General features: G+C 33.1%; 3 protein-coding genes and 1 long non-coding RNA gene across 13 annotated transcripts in view; 1 reads left to right on the top strand and 3 right to left on the bottom strand.

Annotated features, from left to right (window-relative positions):
- The window catches only part of SCAR (wiskott-Aldrich syndrome protein family member 3 SCAR), a 38,119-nt gene extending 29,564 nt beyond the window's left edge, over positions 1-8,555 (top strand). For 5 of the 6 annotated variants that reach the window (XM_086908250.1, XM_086908248.1, XM_086908249.1 and 2 more), the window contains exons 2-9: positions 3,560-3,873; positions 4,105-4,258; positions 4,390-4,504; positions 4,885-4,917; positions 6,149-6,453; positions 6,557-6,867; positions 6,958-7,386; positions 7,627-8,555. In XM_086908250.1, the coding sequence (XP_086764376.1) occupies positions 3,600-3,873; positions 4,105-4,258; positions 4,390-4,504; positions 4,885-4,917; positions 6,149-6,453; positions 6,557-6,867; positions 6,958-7,386; positions 7,627-7,808 (1,803 nt within the window). In that variant the 5' untranslated portion in view covers positions 3,560-3,599 and the 3' untranslated portion in view covers positions 7,809-8,555. The remainder of the gene's footprint in view (positions 1-3,559; positions 3,874-4,104; positions 4,259-4,389; positions 4,505-4,884; positions 4,918-6,148; positions 6,454-6,556; positions 6,868-6,957; positions 7,387-7,626) is intronic. The other variant, XM_086908253.1, reaches the window with a different exon arrangement.
- On the bottom strand, positions 373-3,268 carry LOC147657599 (uncharacterized). Its single transcript, XR_015292116.1, has 3 exons — positions 3,076-3,268; positions 1,472-2,345; positions 373-848 (listed from the first exon to the last, which is right to left on the bottom strand). It is a non-coding gene; the product is annotated as an uncharacterized LOC147657599 (long non-coding RNA).
- Positions 8,556-11,861: 3,306 nt separating the features above from the next.
- On the bottom strand, positions 11,862-19,487 carry LOC147657598 (apical junction component 1 homolog). The gene is made up of 2 exons (XM_086908176.1): positions 19,276-19,487; positions 11,862-18,336 (listed from the first exon to the last, which is right to left on the bottom strand). The coding sequence occupies exon 2, from the start codon at positions 18,317-18,319 to the stop codon at positions 17,117-17,119; it is 1,203 nt and encodes a 400-aa protein (XP_086764302.1). The 5' UTR covers positions 18,320-18,336; positions 19,276-19,487; the 3' UTR covers positions 11,862-17,116.
- A 1,521-nt stretch (positions 19,488-21,008) lies between these two features.
- Positions 21,009-21,806, bottom strand: part of LOC100864940 (uncharacterized) — a 70,454-nt gene continuing 69,656 nt past the window's right edge. For 4 of the 5 annotated variants that reach the window (XR_015292087.1, XM_086908142.1, XM_086908144.1 and 1 more), the window contains one exon: positions 21,503-21,778. Coding sequence is in view for 3 of the 5 variants with exons in the window: in XM_086908142.1 (XP_086764268.1) it covers positions 21,729-21,778 (50 nt within the window). In the remaining 2 variants the exon portion in view is untranslated. Of the gene's footprint in view, positions 21,148-21,502; positions 21,779-21,806 lie in introns of those variants that run through there. The other variant, XR_015292085.1, reaches the window with a different exon arrangement.

The raw sequence follows: 21,806 nt of genomic DNA, 5'->3' as shown, positions 1-21,806 counted from the left end.
CTTTCCATGTCAACTGATGGAAAGTTTAATGCACAAAAGTGGTTTTCGCAATTAACAACCCAAAGAGACGAGATAATCATCCCGATGATAAAATCTTCATGCAATGTACTTGCCTATCTCGTTTATTTCCTAATTAGATTCTTTTTCGTATCGCGAAATATACAAAACGCTTCGTATATTTACACTGTGTTAGATTAAAACGATGAACGTAGCGAAGCGAGCCACCTTAGAGGGCAAATAGGATATCGTTAGAACAGTGGTTCTCAACAGGCGAACCGTTTATTTCGATACATTTATGTTTACGTTGTCATATCGTACAAAAATAAATATATAATGTGATCTCAAAGACAGAGTGAGAGCCTGATGGATTAATACGTTTAATTAATTCTTTATTTTATTATTATTCAATTTTTTATATACAATATTATAATTTCACATGGATAATAATATCAGTTTGAAATATATTTTCAATAACACAACAATATTTAATTTTAAAGTTGCATAAAAATTCACGATCTATTTGTTATAATATTACCTCGTAACGAGGTTATTATGACAACTCGAGAAAGGTTTGAGAACACAGAGTTTAGAGCAAGCTCGGTGTACATTTATTCTAACGTATCCGAGCAACGATCTCTGAAAACAAAAGGGATCAGGATGGAAAAAAGAAGGGTTTGGTCGACCCTACAGGTGCCACCCAGAGCCTTTATTCAGTTACACATTCATAAGTGATGACAAAGAGTCGTTGCGCAGGGGACTTTTAACGAGGGGGCGAATAAAACTCAGTTTTTCCCCATCACACCCTTAATTAAAAGTAGCTCCTCCGTTGCGAATTAATGATTCCGCTTCTGGTGTCGGGCGCAATCGGAAAATAATATATTTAAAAAAGCATATAATAATAATCTAAAATGGTTGAATTTAAAATTTTTGATAACAAATATAGAACATTGCATTATGTATAATAAAATTTAAGAAAAATTATTTGCTTCCCTCGAAATAAAAGTGATATTTGCGTGAGAAAATAATATATAGATTCGTGGAATAAATTAAAAATAATGCTTTTCATGTATTAATCATCGTTATAATTTTATTCACGAAATAAATGTCGAAGGATTGAAATAAAATTGGTGGAACGAGTGGTAACTTTTTTCACAGGTGTAACATCCGGTTGAGGTTAAGTGTAAAACGTTTAAGTTGTTACACTTGCTAGTTACTAATTAAGGAGTTGGTAGAGAGAAATAGCGGTACATTCACCGGCAATGTGCTCCTCGTTTGGCCATCCTCGTATCGTTAATACTGTTCCGTATTTAAATATACATGAATATACTTTCATTACATTTAAAATTTGTATAATTATCTCGTTTCTTCATTCGTTAATATTTTAATACGATGCATGATGCTATTAAATTCTATTTTAATTCTACCTTCCCATACATGGATTAAGTTAGGTTAGAATCCCAACGATACTTACTTTTTTATTATTCAGATCCAACGTCAGAATTCCATCTCTTCAAAATCCATTATTCCATAATGATTTAAACAAAAATGCGATTAAAAGTGACTTTTGATTGAAAAAATTCTTTTTATGAAGAATCATCGAATCGTTTGATTATCCTCTTTGACGTGTAATTATAAAAAAGTGCAATCTACGATGAAATCATCACTCGTCGATTTTCCAATATAATTACACGAATTAACGCGACGAAAGAAATTGTCACGAGATATATCCTTCAAATCACGATTACGAAGAAAGAAATAAAACGTGTATATAATAATTCATTCACATTTCTTCAATTAGTCCCGGTGAATTAGTGTAGCGTACAATTGTAAAGCAGGTTAGCATTTTCTTTCGATAAGGCATCTCTCTCGTGTTCCTCCTTTAATTTCTTAATCACAAGGGAAGAGAAAGGAAAAAAAAAAAACAAGGAAATTCGTAGCGACGTAGATCGTCGATCTATACGTTGCAGAATTACACTCGTATTCACCAACACCGTTTTCTCACCATTTCACTCGTACACGCCACGAATGTGCACCTTTTGCACGGCCAGTCCGCTAATTATCGTCGCGTGTTGACCCTGAGAGAGAACGATAAGAGGCAACAACCGGGGCAAGTTAATCGGGGCCAATGGGATCCTTGGGGGGGAGAAAGAAAGGGAGGAAGGAGTCAAGGCGAGGCTGTGCAGTCGATGCACTCGTTGCGATTCTTTCACTCGATTCGGCGATATATCGGTCACGAGATCGTTCCGATCGTGTCGTATGCTTCGCTCTGATTTCGATTTCAACGTGGATCCAAGAATGCGCTATATTTTCTTCTTCATTGGATGGATTTAGATGCATGCGAGTGGCTGAAAAATAAATTTGCACAATAATTGCAATCGAGTTTAAATGCGCCCACGTTACGCAAGGATTAAGTACGAGTCGTGAATAAAATTCGTTCGCTCGATTCTCGTTTCGATTTCACACGTGGATTAGATGCACGTGTGAGATACGTTGCAAGTGGCGTGAAATTTTATTTCACGAAATGTGTTGTTTTCGTAAGGTAAATTTACATGGAAGATAGTGTACTTAGTTGAGTAAGTTGATAATTTGCGTGATGTACGAGACATTTTTTTTTTTCCGTCAATATGATTAAGTGTGTTATTAAGTATGTTTACGAAAATTGGTTCTGTTAACTTCGTTGCAATTTTAAAAAAAAAACGTAAGTTATCTCTTAATTAATTTTCGAAAAAGTAATACAATTAAACGAAACTCGTAAAGTAACTGATTTCGATAGTGAAACGAAATACGAGTGGGCAGTTGAGAACAGGAACGACTTCCTGCAATAACAATTCTATTACTCATCCAACGTGATAAATGTCTAACTCGATCATTTGTAATTCGTCTTCTACACGAATTTGTAAAAAAAAAAGGAAAAAATAGAACAACTTTTTTCCATTTCGTTCACCCGATATTTTCACTTCGACAAGGTTAATTTGACACAAAGTTAACAACTCGTTACGCTACAAATTTATCACCTCGCGTACCTAACCTTAATTCAATCGAATTTTTCACCGAATCGTCGATGTTTCACTTCACCTCGTGTTCTCGATTCGATCGAAATTACCGTTTGTGAGACGCGAACACCACCGTTTCACTACGTATTCGTGCTTCGATTTGCAAAATTACGAAAGATCAAAGGAGAGATACGTGTGATCGCACCGACGAATTAGATCGAATATTCATCCCGTCAACGATGGCCACGCCATCTTTCCACTCGACGTTGCAAATTACTTTCCACGCTCTCCGTTCTCACTGTTCCATCGCGAAACCGTCGCTTTTCGTTCAATCGGAACCGTCAACCTCCTCCTTTATGCCTTTACAAACGTTCGCTCTTCGTTTTTCTCCAAGAGTTTATCGATATATCGGTACATTTTTGCCAAGCGTTCTTTAAGGAAGAAAAATAATTGGCTGGAATTATTAATCTTATCCGTATAATTGTAACTCATTATCGAACATTTAAAATTTCTCGTCGTATTCTCGAAGTAAGAAAAATCTAAAAGATAATCTACGATTATTCCAGGTAATTAGAGAGCGGTGAACGTTGTTCTGGGAGGAAGAAAATGCCGCTTCCTAAGCGACTGGTGGAGCCAGTGCTCGTCGCACGGGGCACCATCCCTGAGAACTTTCCTCTCCCCTCAGAGTTGGAGGCTGTAACGAATGGCACGTTGGCCAACACGATCAGGCAACTGTCCAGTTTATCGAGGCACGCCGAGGATTTGTTCGGCGAGCTCGCGAGGGAAGCTCACGGGCTGAGCGACAGGGCCAACTCCTTACAGGCCAGGATAGATCGGCTAGCCGTCAAAGTTACTCAGCTCGACAGCAACGTCGAGGAAGGTTCGTTAATTGGCTGATTAATTATGCGGCTTGGGATTAACCTTTCGACCGAGACATCCACAATATTCACGTATTCGATCCGAGAGTACAGTATTCGTGGTGTTGGTGAAAATAACTTTTTGAAAATAGTAGAAAAAAAATTATTGATTATTATTAATCGTCGATGTTATGTTTCTTTGTAACAAGGTGTTATATTGTAATTCCCCCCCCCCCCCCTCTTCTTTTTTTCAGTTTCGCTACAAGATATACACATGAGGAAAGCGTTCAAAAGTTCAGTGGTGTTCGACCAACAAGTCGTTTCCAGGGACACCATGCCAACGGCCATGTTGGAAACTTACCATCAATGCGATACGCCACCACCGCTCGATAAACTTAACGTTTACAGGTATTTTCGAACGTTTTTATCGAACAATCGTTGAAGATTGAATTTTTATTTCGACAAGGGATGGGATCGATAAAAAGTAGTATTAAAGAAAAAAAACGATGAAATAAAATTAAACACATTATCGATTGTAGGGAAGACGGCAAAGATGGATTAAAATTTTACACGGATCCGAATTATTTCTTTGATCTCTGGAGTCAGGAGATGCTGAAAGATACCGAGAAGAAGTTACACGATCGAGGGAAAAAGGTAAATGAATATTTCTCGTTTCTAGAATTTTTTTCTCTCTTTACACGTGCACCTCGATTTTCTTCTTTATTTTTCTTTCTCTCTCTCTCTCTCTCTCTCTCTCTCTCTCTCTCTCTCTCTCTTTCTCTTTGTCTGGTTTTTCTCAGAGGATAAGGATGTTCTCGAATCTCGTTATTATTATTTTTGTAAGCATTTTTTTTTTTTTTAATTCAAAATATATCAAACGTAAATACACGCTATTAGATATAAGACACTTTTCTCTCGAGGTGCGCGAGATAACACGATACAATATAGTTATTTTTTGTTTTTTTTTCTATAGTTGTATTATGATTATAATATACATACGATTCTAACGATTGAAAATGTCCCGTTCGTTATAGACCGAGTCTGAATATGCCGAACCGTTCAGAGAGGCAAGTCGATGGTTTGGATCTTTGTAGTTTTTTTATTACCCTTACTACCCAGTTTTTTAATGAATTATTATCGATCGCCAACCACTCACTCATACATAATCAAGCTCACTTCTTTGTGGATTTTCATTAACCGACCTTTTTGCGCTGATAGAAGATTGCGCTGATAGATGCTCGCTTTGAAAGTTTGTAGTTTACATTGCTAGGATTAGCCAACGTCATCAAACACATTCTTCAATGTTCGACCTTGGCAAAGAATTTTTATCACGTAGACCGAATGATACGTTTATAACTCTCTACCTTTCTTTTTATATATTTTTTCTTTTCTTTTCTTTTCTTTTTTTTAACTCCAACAAGAATTTTCGTTCATGTTTTTATTTTCATAAAATTGTTACATATACTCCTCCCTTAGAGCCAAATTGTTAACAATTCATTTATTTGTAAATTTTACAAAAGAGAAAGTCGAAGTTGATGCAAATATTTTATTCAATTCATTTTGGCTTTAAGGTATTAATATTTAATGTTCTTTTTTTTTTTTTCGTATCAATATTTCAACTCGAAACATTCGATCTACGCAGAAAAAGCCCTTGATCGTTACCCCCTATTTTTGTAAGACAAGTTGTTTTCAAAGTCGAATAGTTTGTCTCACTTACCATTTCACATTTATCGATCACTTTGTAATGCCATTCTGTGCCAGCCATGCAACTTTTGGATGTACTCAATAGAAGTTTTTCATCATCATTCATCGAGCCATCAATTATATAATATACGATACGAAATCTCACGATCTCTGATCATTTCCAGGATTGTTTTTTATTTATTTTTTTTTCTTTTTTTTTTTTTTTTTTTTTGATCTGTCATATTTCACTGTCGTGGGAAATAAAATTGTAAATACATTGTTAGAAACAACTTTTCAAATTCATTGTTTTTTACATGATCTGAAATATTCTCTCTTATTTTTTTTTTTTTTTTACTGCGAGCCCAATAATCCATTATTCGGTGAAAAATCATTTTTATTTCCTACAAATTCCTTCACGTTCAATGGTTGATCCCGTTTTTTTTTTTCCTTTCCTTTCTTTTAAAAATTTCACTTCACCCAATGAACACATGTACAATTATTACAACCGGATCAACCATCGAATCATATTCGATTGATAAATTTAAGCTTGTCTTGCACTTTTGCTATTGCCTTCTAATAAGGCGGCCGTTTCAACAAAGAATTTTTACTATACAGCCGCACAGGCCTCGGAACGAGGGTGGCGGTGGTGGTGGTGGCAGGCATAAGAAGCGTATAAGGCAACCGCATAACACGAGAGAAAGGCAAAGGCAGTTGGCCGTTGGCCACGGCGAGTATATTATGCCAACGCAAGGTGTCCAATACAGGGCGCCGCACAATATTCAAGATGAATCGTTGCTGGATATGGTGATGACTGGATACGGCGCGCCACGGCCACCTAGGCCGAACAGTATCGAGCTTAGACGAAGTTATCCGCCCGAGGAGCAACACCTCTACAGCCCTCCGTCTTCTGATCATTATAGGTAAAAAATTTTCCTCTAACGTCACAAATCTTGTATTTATCTTAATACAAAGTGTAGATTAGTAATATATATATATATTTTTTTTCTCTCTCTTTGCGAACAGGGTGGCAAATTTCGTGGCTCAGGGTTATGAAGAGAACTTGTACGGATCGCATTATGGCACGGGGCAAGGGCAAGCAGGTAGCGAAACGTACCAGAGCCCTGGTGGTCAAAGCACCCCGAGCAGGGGTGGTCGATCACGGCCATCGCAACCACCTCCAGCCCCTCCGAGCAACACTTCTAGCAATTCTACGCCCACCGTAGCCTCCGCCAACAACACTCCAACGCGGGGAAGATCAATGAGTACCGGTAGAGACACCCTTCCACCACCACCTCCCCCTCCTGGTGAAACTATGTCTCCTCCTCCTATGAATGGTAATCTCGGTGGTCACGGTTATATAACATTTATTAGATTTCAACGTGAAATCTATATACGATGTGTCTAAGTAATTAATTGTATTTCAGGTTCAATACCGTCGCATCTACTGAATAGAAATGGAAGCCGTTCGAACAGCCCATTGCCCAGTCATCACTCCACGCCCACCCCGCCAAATCATTCGACGCAAATAGGAACGGATGAAACTGACCCCGCTCCCCAAGACTTGCCACCTCCACCTCCCACCCCCGACCCCACACCCCCTAGACCTATCTCTCCGCCCTGTAATATTCCACCCCCACCCCCACCACCTCCGCCACCGCCTGTCGCCAACGGACCCTCGCCCCCGCTCCCATTGACCAACGGCGATATCGCTAAAATGATAGCGACCAATCCACCCAAGTTGAAACCTCTGAAACCATTGAAAAATATCGTGGACGGGCAATTGAGGAAGCCCGTCAACCCAAACATCCCTCTTGTCGATCCGCGGAACGATCTACTTAAAGCAATTAGAGATGGTAATTATCCTATCATTTGATTTATTGAAATTAATCCTTTGCCTGCTTATTCGATGCAATAGAAGGTTGGATGGGAATAGATGCAATCTATTTTAAATAATTTATTTAAACGTTCTTTTTTTGATTTAATTCAAATTTATTAGGGATCGTGTTTTTGATCAAATTTTTAAATTTTTTTGTTCAACTTAAATTATGTAATTTCAATATTAATAGAATTAAAGAATCTGTTTATTTTTCCAGGGATAAAATTACGTAAAGTAGAGAAGATCGAGCAAAAGGAAGTGGAGCGCGTGAACGCGTTGAACGACGTTGCATCCATATTGGCGCGGCGAGTTGCTGTAGAGTTTAGCGACAGTGACTCGGCATCGGAGAGCGAATGCGACAGTGAAGGATGGGGCGAGCAGGAAACGAATCTCGCGTGACCCAACTCTCTTCCATCTACTGCCACTGCCTCCTAGAGAAATGGCTGACGATTCTTTCGTTTCGTTCATTTTCAACGAAAGTTCGACTTCTGTTGTTGTTGCTCGTCGCACAAGCCACGCACTTTGTTCGCGTATAAAAAAGGAATAGAAATAATTTGATTTCAAGTTGGCGTGCATCGAAGAGACATCAGATTCGAAAATAGAAACGAAACGAACGAATTTCGTTTCTCGATTGTTTATGTTGAGTTTTGTTAACTTACAGAGAGCATATAAGCGCGAATTATTTTAAATAGTATCATTAAAAGTATAAGCATAGTATTGTAAGAATAATTATTTTTATTATGCACCATTTTATTACCTTTAACAGGGTTACTTTTTTTTTTTTTTTTTTGTTATCAAAGAATATTTAATAACTCCTTTTTTTTTTTTTGTATAAAGTAAATAAAAAGATTAATTTGTTTTTCATGTTAATTACAAGGCTCAATTTTATATATATATATTTATCTGAAGAGTATGATATTCTAAACATTTAGCTTTTCTTAGACGATTCTAGGAATCGTCAGCCAGAGATCTTTTATTTATTGAGAGAGTCTATGAGAAGTGAATGTAACGGAAGTCTAAGTTCTATGTAAATTTAGAATATTTTTGAGGAGCTATATATTACATTTTTTTTTTTTTTTTCTTTATTGACAGACGCTTCCAATTTGTTTCATTGTTAACAAATAAAAGTATAAAATTTTACTGAAATATATATAATTGCATGTTTTTTTCGATTTTCCGATTTCTAAGCAGAATTCAACGAACGTATGACAGATTATCTAGAGTAGTAAAAAAAGACACGTAAATAACAAAAAGTACGCACATGAAATCAGGCGTCGATTTCCTATTATTGCTCGTCGATGTCGAACATAGAGTGATTTCTTTTCGACACATTCCATGATAATGTTAATATCACGTAACAGAATAAATTTGATTGTTTATTTCATATTCGATCGTCCATTGTTATGATGACGATATATATATATATATATATCTTTAGTTAAAAAAGTCGACTGCTCCATATATGTTATAATATATTGTATGTGACAGTGCATATTGTACGTGAACTAAACCAAACTCAGAGTTAATATTTTTGTTCTTCTTTTCGTGTATAACTCTGTACAATACCTGTATCTTAAATGTTTTTGTATGCTTGTCAACTATATACTAGATGGGTATATGTATGTGTGCTCTATTACAACGAGAGTAATAAACAAGAGTTTTCCAATTTTTTCTACGTTTTCAAGTGATCTTCCATGTCGCAACCATGATAAGGGGCGATATCGTGGGAAATGGAATATTCTTTTTATCAGCGAAGTGTCGAAAACCAAAATACTCCACTTTACTTATAAGATGTAAGGACAATGTAATTACCGAATGAGTGAGAGGATTCATATTTTTTAGTATTTAGCGGGAGAATATACTATACTATACTATAGGGGAATATACTACTGTTGAGAATTATAATGAGAATTACAGTTGCCAATTTTAAGCATAAAAGAAAAAAAATGATTGTGATTTATTTTGCATCGATGTTGATAAAATACGATGATTATTGATAAGATATGATATATATGTATACATAAACGATCTATATATATATATATATACATATATACTTATTGATCATTAAGATTATTGTATAATCTTATGCGCTCGAACGATGACAAATGTTCAGGAAATTTGTTTTTAACCCGTTTAACTCGTTTCTGAACTCGTTACCTAAATATTTAATGAAGCAAGAGGAGTCTTAGTTGCGTAAGAAAGAAAATGAAGTTAGAAAGAACCTCTTGTTGGTTGGTTAGTTGATTGAATTAGCAGTTTTTTCTTTTTTATTAATTACAAAAAATGTTCGATTGATTCGAACCGCGCGAAAAGTAATTTATATTTAATAATTTTCGCTGACTATTAGGGAAGCAGCGTTTTCTTGTATAAAATTTGCGAGGTTAAGGAATTAGGTTAAAACTGGGTCGCTCCATGATGTAGCATACGATTCACCGGCAACGACAAATGTAAATTCATATTATTTTAAAATATAGTCAAAAAAAAAAACGCTACTATATAATAATAATAATTATTATTATTATTATCACATAAAAAGTTGATCAGTCTCGTCTCTACTATGTTTATACATACTATATATATATATATATACATATACATACAAAGATAATATAATTCGCAGTATAAATTCGTTAGATATAAGACTAATTAGCCGTACGTATATAAGTACTTTTAGCTACTTTGCCAACTACAACACAGTATTTATGGAAAAATTTTTTTTGTAATACGACGAAACGATGAGAACAAACTGTTTCGCCTGTAAGCTTAAATATCGTGCAACTTTGTATGAATGTATATTATATCGTCAAACGTGCTTTCCACGATGATTGCGTACTAAACTATCTACGAAGCTGTTGTACCTAAATAAGACGGTTATTCCAAAGCTTAATTAAGAGAACTATTCTTATCTTTATTGGACGACAAAAGAAGATATCGAAATCATATTATTTTTTTTTTTTTATTTCTATTTACAAACCTCATACTCGCTCATCATTTTTTTGAAATTTTCTGCAGGTGCAAAATAAATATAAGTCTTTTTCTCTATGATACTTGATAATCGATTAAATGATAGATAATAAATTTTCAATAACAATAAATAAGAACGTTAGTTTGCGTGCTCTAAATCCATTGCAATAAAAATGATTTCATTCGTCGTATACGAAAAATCAATATGACGGAGTCTCAATCATAATACCCTATGATGGTTACAAATGTACGACGGTATTATTAATAATAATAAATTTGTAGCAAATCTGTACAGAGCCAAATAAATCAAAAACTTTCATAAATCATCGAAGAATTATCTATTATATTGCTTATTTTATTATCTACACATCAAAACGGGAGAAGATGCTAGAGAATTTTTCAAATTATATTAAATTTTCAAGTAAAATTATATTTTATTTCAATTTATTTTTAATTTTAAAATACATATTTTTAAAATATGATTTTCTCGTTCAAATTTTATTCGAAACATTTTAATATTATGAAAAATAAGTAATATTTTTTAAATGTAAAGTTATTGAGATACTCGATCTCTTCAAACTTATATATTTTCAAAAATTATATTTGTTATACTTTTTTTCTTTTATACATTCATTTTTCTAAGTCATATTTTTAGAAATTGTAGAAAAAAATATAAAAATTATATACCATATATATGAAAATAAAGAAATATATTTAAAATATAAATTTATAGATAAAATATATATAAAACTATATTATAGATTCTTTGCAACATATATGGAATTAATCATCGCCATCTCTTGAGTTATCACATTTCTTTAAACACATATCTTTTCATCATTATTATTATAATCGAAAGATGGGATTAATCTGTAATTCTTATTCTATTTTATCCTATCTTTGAAGAAATATCTTTGACATTCGAATGATAGCGCTGACGATCTTATCTCTTATCTTATCTCTATTCTTCTTTTACTATTTTCTATACTTTTTTATAACTTTCATTTGCGACACTCTGGAGATGGCGCTGATTTCAATATTTTTATCCTATCTCTGTCCTTCTCTCATTATTTTTTGTTCTCTATATTTACGCGCGTAATAGGCAAGATACAAAATGTCAATTCAACACACACATTTTATCACTTTTTTTTTTATAAAACTAGTGTTTCTTAATCTTTGTGCAAACTCTTAGAGATATTATATTTTCTCTTTACAATATCTATACGAAATAAAACGTTTCATGAACGTTCACAAGATATATAATAAAATATTTATTCTGTTTCTTATTTATCAATTATTTTAATATAATTTTATATTGAAATTTAATTTTCAACTATTACTAATTTTATAGTTTTTTTCTATGAATCAAAAAATGCATTAAACATTAGATTTTTTTCTTGTAATTTAATCTCGTAATTTAATTGTAATTTTAATTAACCAATTAGTTAAATTACAATGAAAGGAAATTTCTGAGAAGTAACAAAATAAATTTTAAATTAAATCTTTATTTTTTACACAACATCATTTTATAATATAATTAAAAATCGAATTTGTTGATTAATCATGACATGAGAAATTTACCAAAACAAGTGGTATAATCAAAATTTGCATAAAAAAATTAATCTAGAAATTGTAATATATAATTTGCAATTAATAAAACCAGTAAATAATATTTTAACAATAACTTAAGTAATAATATATTGTAGATAAATACAATAAATATCTAGTATCTATATTGTTAAATATATTTTAGTCGTAGATCGGGTATATTCAAAAGTTTCCACCGTACGAATAAGTAATTTTTATTGATCCTCTATGTTTCAAAGTATTTTCCTTTTTATCAGTTATATAAATGTAACAGTCATTATCACAAAATCTCGTGAAACATAGTGACAGGCAGGTATAATAAAATTAACATTTTATTTGAAAAATTGAGACATACATACAGATAACGCGAAAACAATGATAGCACATTGGTAGCACCGATAAATAGACAGACGTTGAAACGATAACATTTAAATTCAGCAACACGAGCTAATTGCTCGCTCGATCAAGTAGTTTGCTGTTAACGGCAAGAAAAATGTATAGGAAATCTATTAAAAAGAAATCTCATCAACTTTCTCCATATTATTATATATTTAGCTGCAACAGCTTTTTGATAAATAGTTTGAAGCACTTTTTCTCGCATTCGTTACATTTTATTTTTTTCTTTCTTTCTCTTTTTCTTTATGAAAGGCAAAGAATCAGATGAACAAGAGCATTGCCCCTGTCAATCGTTACGACATATATTTAGATTGGAAAGATTATATATAAATATGAATATCGATCTGTGATTCAAATTTTTTTAGGTTTTTCATAAAAAGACAAGAACAATTTAGTTCGTTGATCATTCGATCATCATCTCTTTGTTCTTTTTTGTCATTTTTTAATCATCGTCTCCTTATTACATTATATTAGAAAATTGTCACGTACAGAACGCGATGAGTAAAATAGATTTGTTTTTTTACATAATAAATAATGAATTTTTAAATATAATACGTGTATAGTCAAAATAATCGCATTCGCAACATGTCGTAATATAGACAGATAAAAGGAACTATCAAAAATTTAGTGGACTAACTTTCATGACACTAACGTATTTTTAAATTTTTAGCCATCACATTGTACTTTAAATCGATTAAATTGTTTCATTTATAATTGTACATATATTATGCTCTCTCGATACTAACCAAAATATATAAAAGATTATTTGATGTGAATTATTCATATACAGTCTCATTTGGTTAATATCAGTGAACTTTAATTTTAAAATAACTTAGCATAATGAAAAGAATACTAAAAAAGTATTCAGGGCAGTATTACTTTTATGTTTATAATTTTCTTATATAAACATAAACCTTAAGATTTTTGGTTTTGCAAATTAAAAAATAAAAATATTTCTTCCTACCATAAACTTTCATATAAAATAAAATCACAACCAAAAAATTTATTTTTATATAGAAATATTTTAAGAAGTTTATATCATTCAAGTTGTTGCTATTTAAAAAAAATATTCTTTTTAAATTATTCAAATTTAATTTTCTTTTACATTGAAATATATAAAGTAAAAATTAACATTTATCAGTCAATATTGAGATACATTATAAACTATAAATCAGAAAGTGTAATACCTCAGTCATTATTTTCTTCATTCTTCAAAAAAATTATTAAATTAATTTCATTTTAATTTCTATTTATTCCATTAAAAACATTTTAACATACAATAGCAAATAAAATTTTCTCTTCCTATTAATATCTTTCTTTTTAAATCTGATAATTATATAATATTAAAAAACATTACTCATTTTTATTGCTATATTTCAAACTATATTAGATATATAAATATATATGTATATATTATAGTTTCTTAGTAATTTAGTAATTCTATAAATATACATATTAAATTTATTACATATACAGGGTGAGCATATGTTTCTATGAATAATTATTATTGCAGAATATGTACTATTTTATATTGTACTTTATACAAGTATCTGAGAAAGCATTATATCTTATAAAAATGTGAATAAGTACTTCAATTTTATATATATTTGTTGCAAATTTTTACTTGTAATTATTATTATTATTAATGAGGTTTGTCTTTTGATTTAATTTAAACATTGTATAATTATATATTAATATTAAAATGAATATATATATGAATAAACTAGTTTTATTTTATATAAGTATATAGCATCTACATTATTTTAATTAGAATAATGTAAGCTAATAATGTAATAAATATCTATTAATGATATTTTATCAAAAGTAGAGTACCTAGTTGTCTCTTTTGTTATTAAAAATACTTGAAAATATATAAGGCAAGAGTTGAATAATTTTAATAAGATAATTTTAATATCTGAAATGTAACTTTATTCAAATATTATTTATTTTTATATTTATTCTTCTAAAATCAAAATTATTAATATTTAATCAAATTGAATGATGTTATTTCTTTTATAAAATTAAATATTTATAAAATATTTTGCAATTGTTGTATGCTTCCTTATGAATTTAATTAAATTAAATTTAAATTAAATTAGCTACAATATCATAATAGTTAAATTATATCAATTAACAATATTATCTAAATAATGATATTTAATATTTATTAAAAAGCTTAATGAAATGAAAAAAACAACATACATATACATATAATAAATTGTTAATTTTATCATAAATAAAATATAACTAACTATATACAAAATGATTGAAAAAAAGATTAATATCATCGATTATTTTAAAGTGAAAAATAGTTTTCAAAAAAATTTACATTGCTATATAAAACTCTTTAACTTCAGTTTCTTATAAGAATAGTATCATCTTATTAAAGAGATAATTAGGTATTTCACTTCTGATCAAATATTATAATATTTAATATTCGTATAAATATTCTATTCCAACTTGAATGAAATATATTTCTTGAAATATTTATGAATTATATATATATATATAATCTAAAGAATGAAATTCATTCTTATTTTTAACATAGATAAATATAAATATAATAAATGTAACTTTACATTATACAAAATGACAATAATTTTTAGTTAAGATATAAGACATAATTATAAAAATATTATTTATGAAATTTTATCAAATATTTTTGAAAATGTTTTATGCAAAGATATTACAAAAAATTTTATTATTGGCACTAGAAATTATTTTTAAAATCTTTTTTTGCTTGAGATTATAAATAGAGCAAAATAGATGTTGATTTAGTTATTCACATATTCATTGGATCTAATCAATAGAACAATTTACAAGTGCCTTTTATATAAATTAATAATTTTATCGATGGAATTTAAATTTTATTCTTAATCAAAACATGTGTGAATTTTTATTTTATCATTGGCACTGTTATTATTTCCCCTGGTTATTAACTTTTTTTAATTTATTGAGTTTATTTGCAAAATTAGATATTTAATGAATAATTGAAAATTATAATAAAGATAATTCTAGTAATTTTTCTAGTAATATATTAATTATTTTAAATAAATATCTAAGATTTTTATAAGAAATCATTTTTTATTTTCATTTCATTATTTCAAGTATCAATTTGATTGAAAGAAAAAAAGAAAGAAAGAAAATATTATTAAACCGAGAATTTTTTTGTCACAAAGTTAGTCCACTAGATCAAGATTCTTAGAATACTTCTTTTCTGTAAAACTTCGTTTCTATTGCCATCGCGGTCCGCACTAGTTATTTTCTTAATTTCAGGGATTATTATGGTCTACGCTTTTGGCACAAAGATCGTGTCTGTGGAAACGATATAATAATTAGATTTGAGCTCGAGACGATTACTCGGTAGAAATTCTACTTTCAGGGACACTGTCACTAGACAGGTTTTACAGACTTCAAAACTTTGGACTTTAGGAAAGATTTCCATGAGGAGTTGTTTAATTGTGGAAACCTTCACAATCTATATTTGTTTTTTTTTTTTGTTGTCGATACATTCAGGCTGACTCGAGATGATATGTTCGAAAAAATTTCATTTCGAAATATGATCAAGATAGTCTGAGAGCATCGCAGAGATTTAATCTTTATATATAATATATACGATAAAATTCAAAAAATACAACCATAACTACGTTAAATCGAACGAAAGGGAGGACAACAAGATACTTTTCAATATTACTTTCAAAAACGATGTGTCGAACGAGGAGCGTTTCTCGAACAAATTCTTTTTTTATTTAATCAAATTAGCAGCAATTACTCGATAAATATAATTTTCGAAGAAAAAAATCAAAAGATTGCAGACATTAACAAGCTGCAAATACAATTTAGATTTTGTATAATACTTTTTCGTAGAATCTTGATGAAATAAAAAAAAAATTTTGAATCTTCTAAAAGTAATTTGATTTGATACCGAAAAGTTTGCTCATTGATTCGTTCGACGATCGAATATTAAGTTAATAAACATTTGAAAGAGTAACAACCAAATCGAGGAGATTTTTTTTATTATATTTTTTTTCAATCTATCGAAGCAATTAGAGAGAGATACCTAAGAATTCACGAACAAGAATCGTGAACATAAAAATCGATACAGTTACGTTAGATTACGAAGGGAAACACGTTCGTTAAATGTCCATAAAAATTAAATATGCTTGTCGATCGACGATAATTCATTCCGAACATTGTACGTAAATCACGATGTTCACTTGAAACGTCGAAACGACACGCAAACTAACATTTCCAACGACTCTAACGTGTACCTGACAAATTTTTATCATATAAACTATAAATACACAATTAGATCTATATCTGAAAACTGAATCAAGGCGATCAGTGTTTGGCAACGTACAGTCTAATTTGTCTATAGTATTTTGTTCGTTGCTCCACACGAACTGTCATGGGATATCAACCATTTTCCTCGACAACCATTTTCCTCGATTTGATAAATCATTTTCTTTTCTGAAAGACCACTCTGATCGGTATCTTTTCTCTCTCTCTCTCTCTCTTTGAAAGATGACTCACTTTCCTCTCAATTTCCTATCAAATTCTAAAAAGCTTCCTTCAGCTGTTTCGTCCACAGTTTCCCAACTGTCGTAAACGTGCACACCCCAATGCACACCCCCTCGTCATTTCGCGCCTATCTCGTAGCTTGCGGATTAGATTATTCTTTCACTAATTAATTCAGTAAAAAAAAAATCCGAGTTTAAGCGATTAACATTAAGTAGCTGTACCCGGCTCGGAGAGCTTCATTCCTCCTCGACGCTAATATCAACGGTTCTAACCCTAGATGAATCTGTGGGAAGCAGCTGAAGGCGCTCAGGCTCGACGCCGAGCATTATGATGCACATGAAACTCTTCCCGGACGCCTGGTCTCTCGGGTAGATGGTGACTGGGGCGAATTTATCCACGGTACCGTCCACGTACGCGCGCAGCTTCCTATAAACTTGGGGGAAGTGCCTCCTAAGCGACACGCCCCTCAATTTCAACTGCCTCTGTATGTTGTTGAAGCTGATCTCCCGTATCCGCCTCGGCGTGTTCTGCCCGTTGTTACCCGGAAGCGAGGTGAGCACCAACATCTCCGGCGACTCCATCTCTCGCGTAATGTTGCACGGAGACGTCGACTGTTGTCTACCCTGCGGCGAGGCGGACGAGGAGGACGTGTGGTGTCGGTTGGCCGTGTCCAAGTGGATCTTGGCGCATCTGGACACCAACTGGCGTTCCCACTTCACGGCCCCGCTGGTCGGCACCTCGCTCACCACGCATACGGCCACGTACAGCACCAGCCTCGTCTCGGGATTGTACGATTTGCAAAGTCTGATCACCTCGGCGTACAGCTCGGCACCCATCTCCCGGGCCAACAGATCCGACCACCGGACATAGGTCGGCTCCCCGAGGTCCACGAAACCGTTCGCGATGAATTTTTCCGCCGCCTCGGGGCTCGAGAAGAAACACTTGACGGCGCCCCGCCCGTGGAACGCGTAGCCGCGCTTCGCAAGCGCCGAGATGTGCTTAAGCGTGACCGGATCCTCCTTCGCGGAGGACAACACCTGCTTGCACAGGCTTCCGGCCCGAGAGTGCAAACAGGTTCTCCTGTGGCGTTGCCAGTGCGCCCTTCTGCACTCCCTCGAACAATAGAGGCAGGTACAGTTGTGACAGCTCTTGTACGTCTTCTTCGCCTCGGCCAGCGTCGCTGTGTTGCTGCACTTGTTGTTCCGGCAACGGATCACCTTTTCGGCCATGTTGCACGCCCCCACCACCAACCCGTTCGTTGGTGGGGGCTCTTGGTTGTTGTCGAACGACACTCTTCGATGGGCCAACGGACCTCTCGTTTGTGCGCTCGTCGATTGTGTTGCTCTCAACTGTGTCTCGCTGCCCTCGCTTTTCCGCCGCACGGCGACCTCGCCCGTGTAATATGAGCCACGCTCCTCCGATGTTCCTTGCACGTCCATCACGCTCTTAGCGGACTCTGCGACATTTGCCAACAATGTTTGGATATCATCAGAGAGTGAGAAAGTTCGAGTTTTTTTTTTTCGCGCTTGGACAGAAGAGATCGTATTTGGCTTCTCGTTTGGGAGGAATGATACGAGTGGAGTTAATTGATTCATTTTCTTTTTTTTTTTTTTGCAATTAGATCCGTTCCTATTTTTTTATAACAATAAAGAATATATGCTTTGAAATTGGTAATTAAAGAATTGCTAATTTTATCGGATTAATCTATTATTATTATTGTGTGTTTTGAAAAAAAATTAATTTTCATTTCCCTCGCGATAAGAAAAACAGAGCTTTAATCGATTAAAAGGGAAATCTTGTTGTATTATCTAATGGAAAAATTGAAAATGATTGATTCTTTTTATTAAGCTTCTTTTAATTCATATTCTTACAACAACGAAATATTCCGTGTTATTTTATTTGATCGGCAAGAATTATTTTCCTCATATTTTCGTCCACAAACGATAACGGTACGATCGTTTAATTAATATATTCGAAGCGGAATGAGAACGTGATACTGTAAGCGATGTCGTGTGTATATGAAATGAACATGGTTACCATAACCTCTTCTTCTACAACTTGTGGTGTTAGAATCGTTAGAGTGTCAAGGATTCGACAATTCGATCAGGCGTTCGTGTCGAATTTGCATGGTTTGCAAGTCAATTGATGTTACATATGCTTGTTTGTTTGTAAAAAAAAAAAAGAAAAATAACGATCAATTATCCACCCGAGTGCCTTGATTAAAGAAAAAAAAGGAAGCTCTCGTAAATGCAATGAACGAAAGAAAGAAAGAAAAGAAAGGTTAGAACTTAACGTTAACTGAAAAAGAATAAGAATAAAAGTAAAAAAAAAAAAAAAAAGGAAAGATGTTGTAAAAGAATCGAAAGCAAAAAATCTTGAAAAAGATCTCTCTTACGAGTTTCATATATATTTTAAAGACTCGCGTCTTCTGCATTATTGGTGGTTGTCGTCATAAATGTAATTAGCTGTCCGGGTCCCACACATTGGCTAGTTTTCAGCACCGATAAATTCGTCTCAGATCGATAAGCCTCGCATCGAGACGTCTGAATTCAGGGGAGGCGAGATATTACAATTCCGCCTCCCTGAGCTTTAGACGCCATTTTTTCTCTGCAAAGGTGTAAAACAACATAAGTGCAACGGAAAATAAAAATGAAATGGGAGAGAGATGTCGCGCGTTTCGCATTTTCCTCGTTGCCCGGCGACTTGCTTCTCTTTCTTGTTCGTCTACTCTTTTTTTTTTTTTTTTTTTTTTTTTCAGTTTTTCTCCCTTCGTCATCGATCGTAGTTGACGATAAGACGATAAGGTATGATCTCGAGGCAAAGAAAAAGACTACGAAAAGAGAGAACGATGCAACGGGAAATAATAAATTGATGATCAATTATGATCAATTATCCCGATACATCGTATCTCGTTTCAAATGGCGTTTCAAAGCATTCTTATTAATAATAATTATATATAAATATATTTTTCTTTTTCTTATCCACAATATCAATATATTTTATTACAGTAATTGTTAAAGTTATAAATATATATATTGAGTGAAAAAATACGAATGAATTTGAAATATTTATTTTAAAGATAATTGAAGACGATAAAAAGAAAAATTTTGTTTAATCGAAATGAATTTTATACGATGCGTTTGTTGATTGATAAGAAATATGCATGAAACGCCAATATTATATTTCTAAATGAGAGAAAAATGAAAGATTATGAAATAATATATATATATATATTATTGTGTATATATATACACAAAGAAGAGAGAAAAAGAGAGAGATAGGATGATGTGTGTGAGGAGTGATGGCGACGAGGCGAAGAGAAACGCAAGCGGAGCGCATAAATTGAGGACGACATACGCACAGTGTAGTTTTACAATTCAATCGTTAACATGTTAAATTTCATATTTCTTAATTAACACTGACTGAAGGCAAAACTGAAAAAGTAACGGAAGAAAAATTTTATTCAGAATTTCTTTTTTCTTTTCATTTATTTTTCCCGAAAAAAAAAAAAATTTCATAAATATTTCCAGACGAGAAGTATAAACATGAATCATATACAATGATCCCTTACGAAAAAAAAAAAAAAATCTTGGAAGGAATTTTAAAAGAAAAATTCCGGAATTTATTTATATCCATGAATTATTAATTTCCCTCGCGATATAAATATACCATGCACAATTAAATCCCAACGCGGAATAATGCATTGACAATTTAGCCTTCGAGAAAATTACAATATCGAACTAAAATCCCCGATAGAATAAACTGAAGATGAAACGTGACTTCCTTTTTTGCTCGAAGGAAAAAAAAAAACATGAAATTTCACGTTAACGATTATTCTGAAACCATACCGCGCTTGTATATAACATGGATACGCACACGTAAGTATACATACATATACATATATATTCATATAAGGAAAGAAAATGTTAGGTTAGAATTTCTTTTAGCCTCTCTCGAGTCCTCTCTCGAGAGAGGAGCCGCTTCAGAACGAAAACTTACATAGTCCTCCTACCTTGGAGGTCTTGGCGTAGGTCGCTGCAGCTCTTCCCGGCTTTCGCATTAGCCTGGCCGACGTTAGTTCGATGGCGTATGGTGGTGGATGTACCGGTTACGACGGGACCTGGCCCAGGACTCGGGGTACGCGACGCGGATGGCAGGCCAAGGAGGGAGTCAAGGACGTCCTCCAGGGTCGTGGAACCCGGGCTCGGTTTGTTCCGCAGAAGAGCTGCCGTCGCCATCGCCTCGTCCGTATCGCTCTGGCCCGATCCTAATCGGTTTCATGCATGGGGTCAAGAAAGAGTCTGAGACGTCCGCGTCATCCTCTTGGCCTCGATACATTGTCCGTCCGTCTTGTAGTATTATAAGTTTAATACTTTTTTTCTAATCGTATTTAACATTTGTCCAGTCAAGATTAGGTTATGTCTGGTCGTCGTCGAATCGAATTGTAATTTCATCACGTTTTATACTTTTCGTATTATTTCGTTTGGTGTTTGGTGTTTCGTAATGCCATAGAGGCGCTTCAAGTAGCTATCGATGATGATAGAGTTAATATATAAAGTTGGACGCATTGGATGTTTAATGAACTTACATGGAAACGTTACGTAGGATTTAACGTTTAGACGTTTTAAAATAACATATTTGAATGATTATTAATTTCTTTTTTTTTTTTTTTTTTTAAGAAGCAACGCTGTAATATAATATTCTTTTGTAGATAGGTTAGGAAAAGATATATAAACACAATACGCATTATAATTGTTCAACGAACCGTATCTTGATTGTAGAAGTGCATGGATCCGTAAATTATGCAGTTCGAAGATAGAAAATTTGATTCTGGATTCTTATTTGTATTTACATAAGAAATCGCTTCCTGTCCGTTTGTATCATCTCTGCTGCATCATCTGTGATATAAATACGTCGCAATTTGTA

Source organism: Apis florea, unplaced genomic scaffold, assembly GCF_048593485.1.
Source record: "Apis florea isolate Af1SG1 unplaced genomic scaffold, ASM4859348v1 contig_3068_pilon, whole genome shotgun sequence".
NCBI classification, from domain to species: domain Eukaryota; kingdom Metazoa; phylum Arthropoda; class Insecta; order Hymenoptera; family Apidae; genus Apis; species Apis florea.
The sequence above is the reverse complement of the archived record's forward strand: the minus strand, read 5'-3'. Positions and strand labels throughout refer to the sequence as shown.

What these genes read in the sequence shown, in the direction of transcription:
- LOC147657598 (XM_086908176.1), bottom strand. Translation starts at nt 18,319, where the DNA reads ATGGACGTGCAAGGAACATCGGAGGAGCGTGGCTCATATTACACGGGC.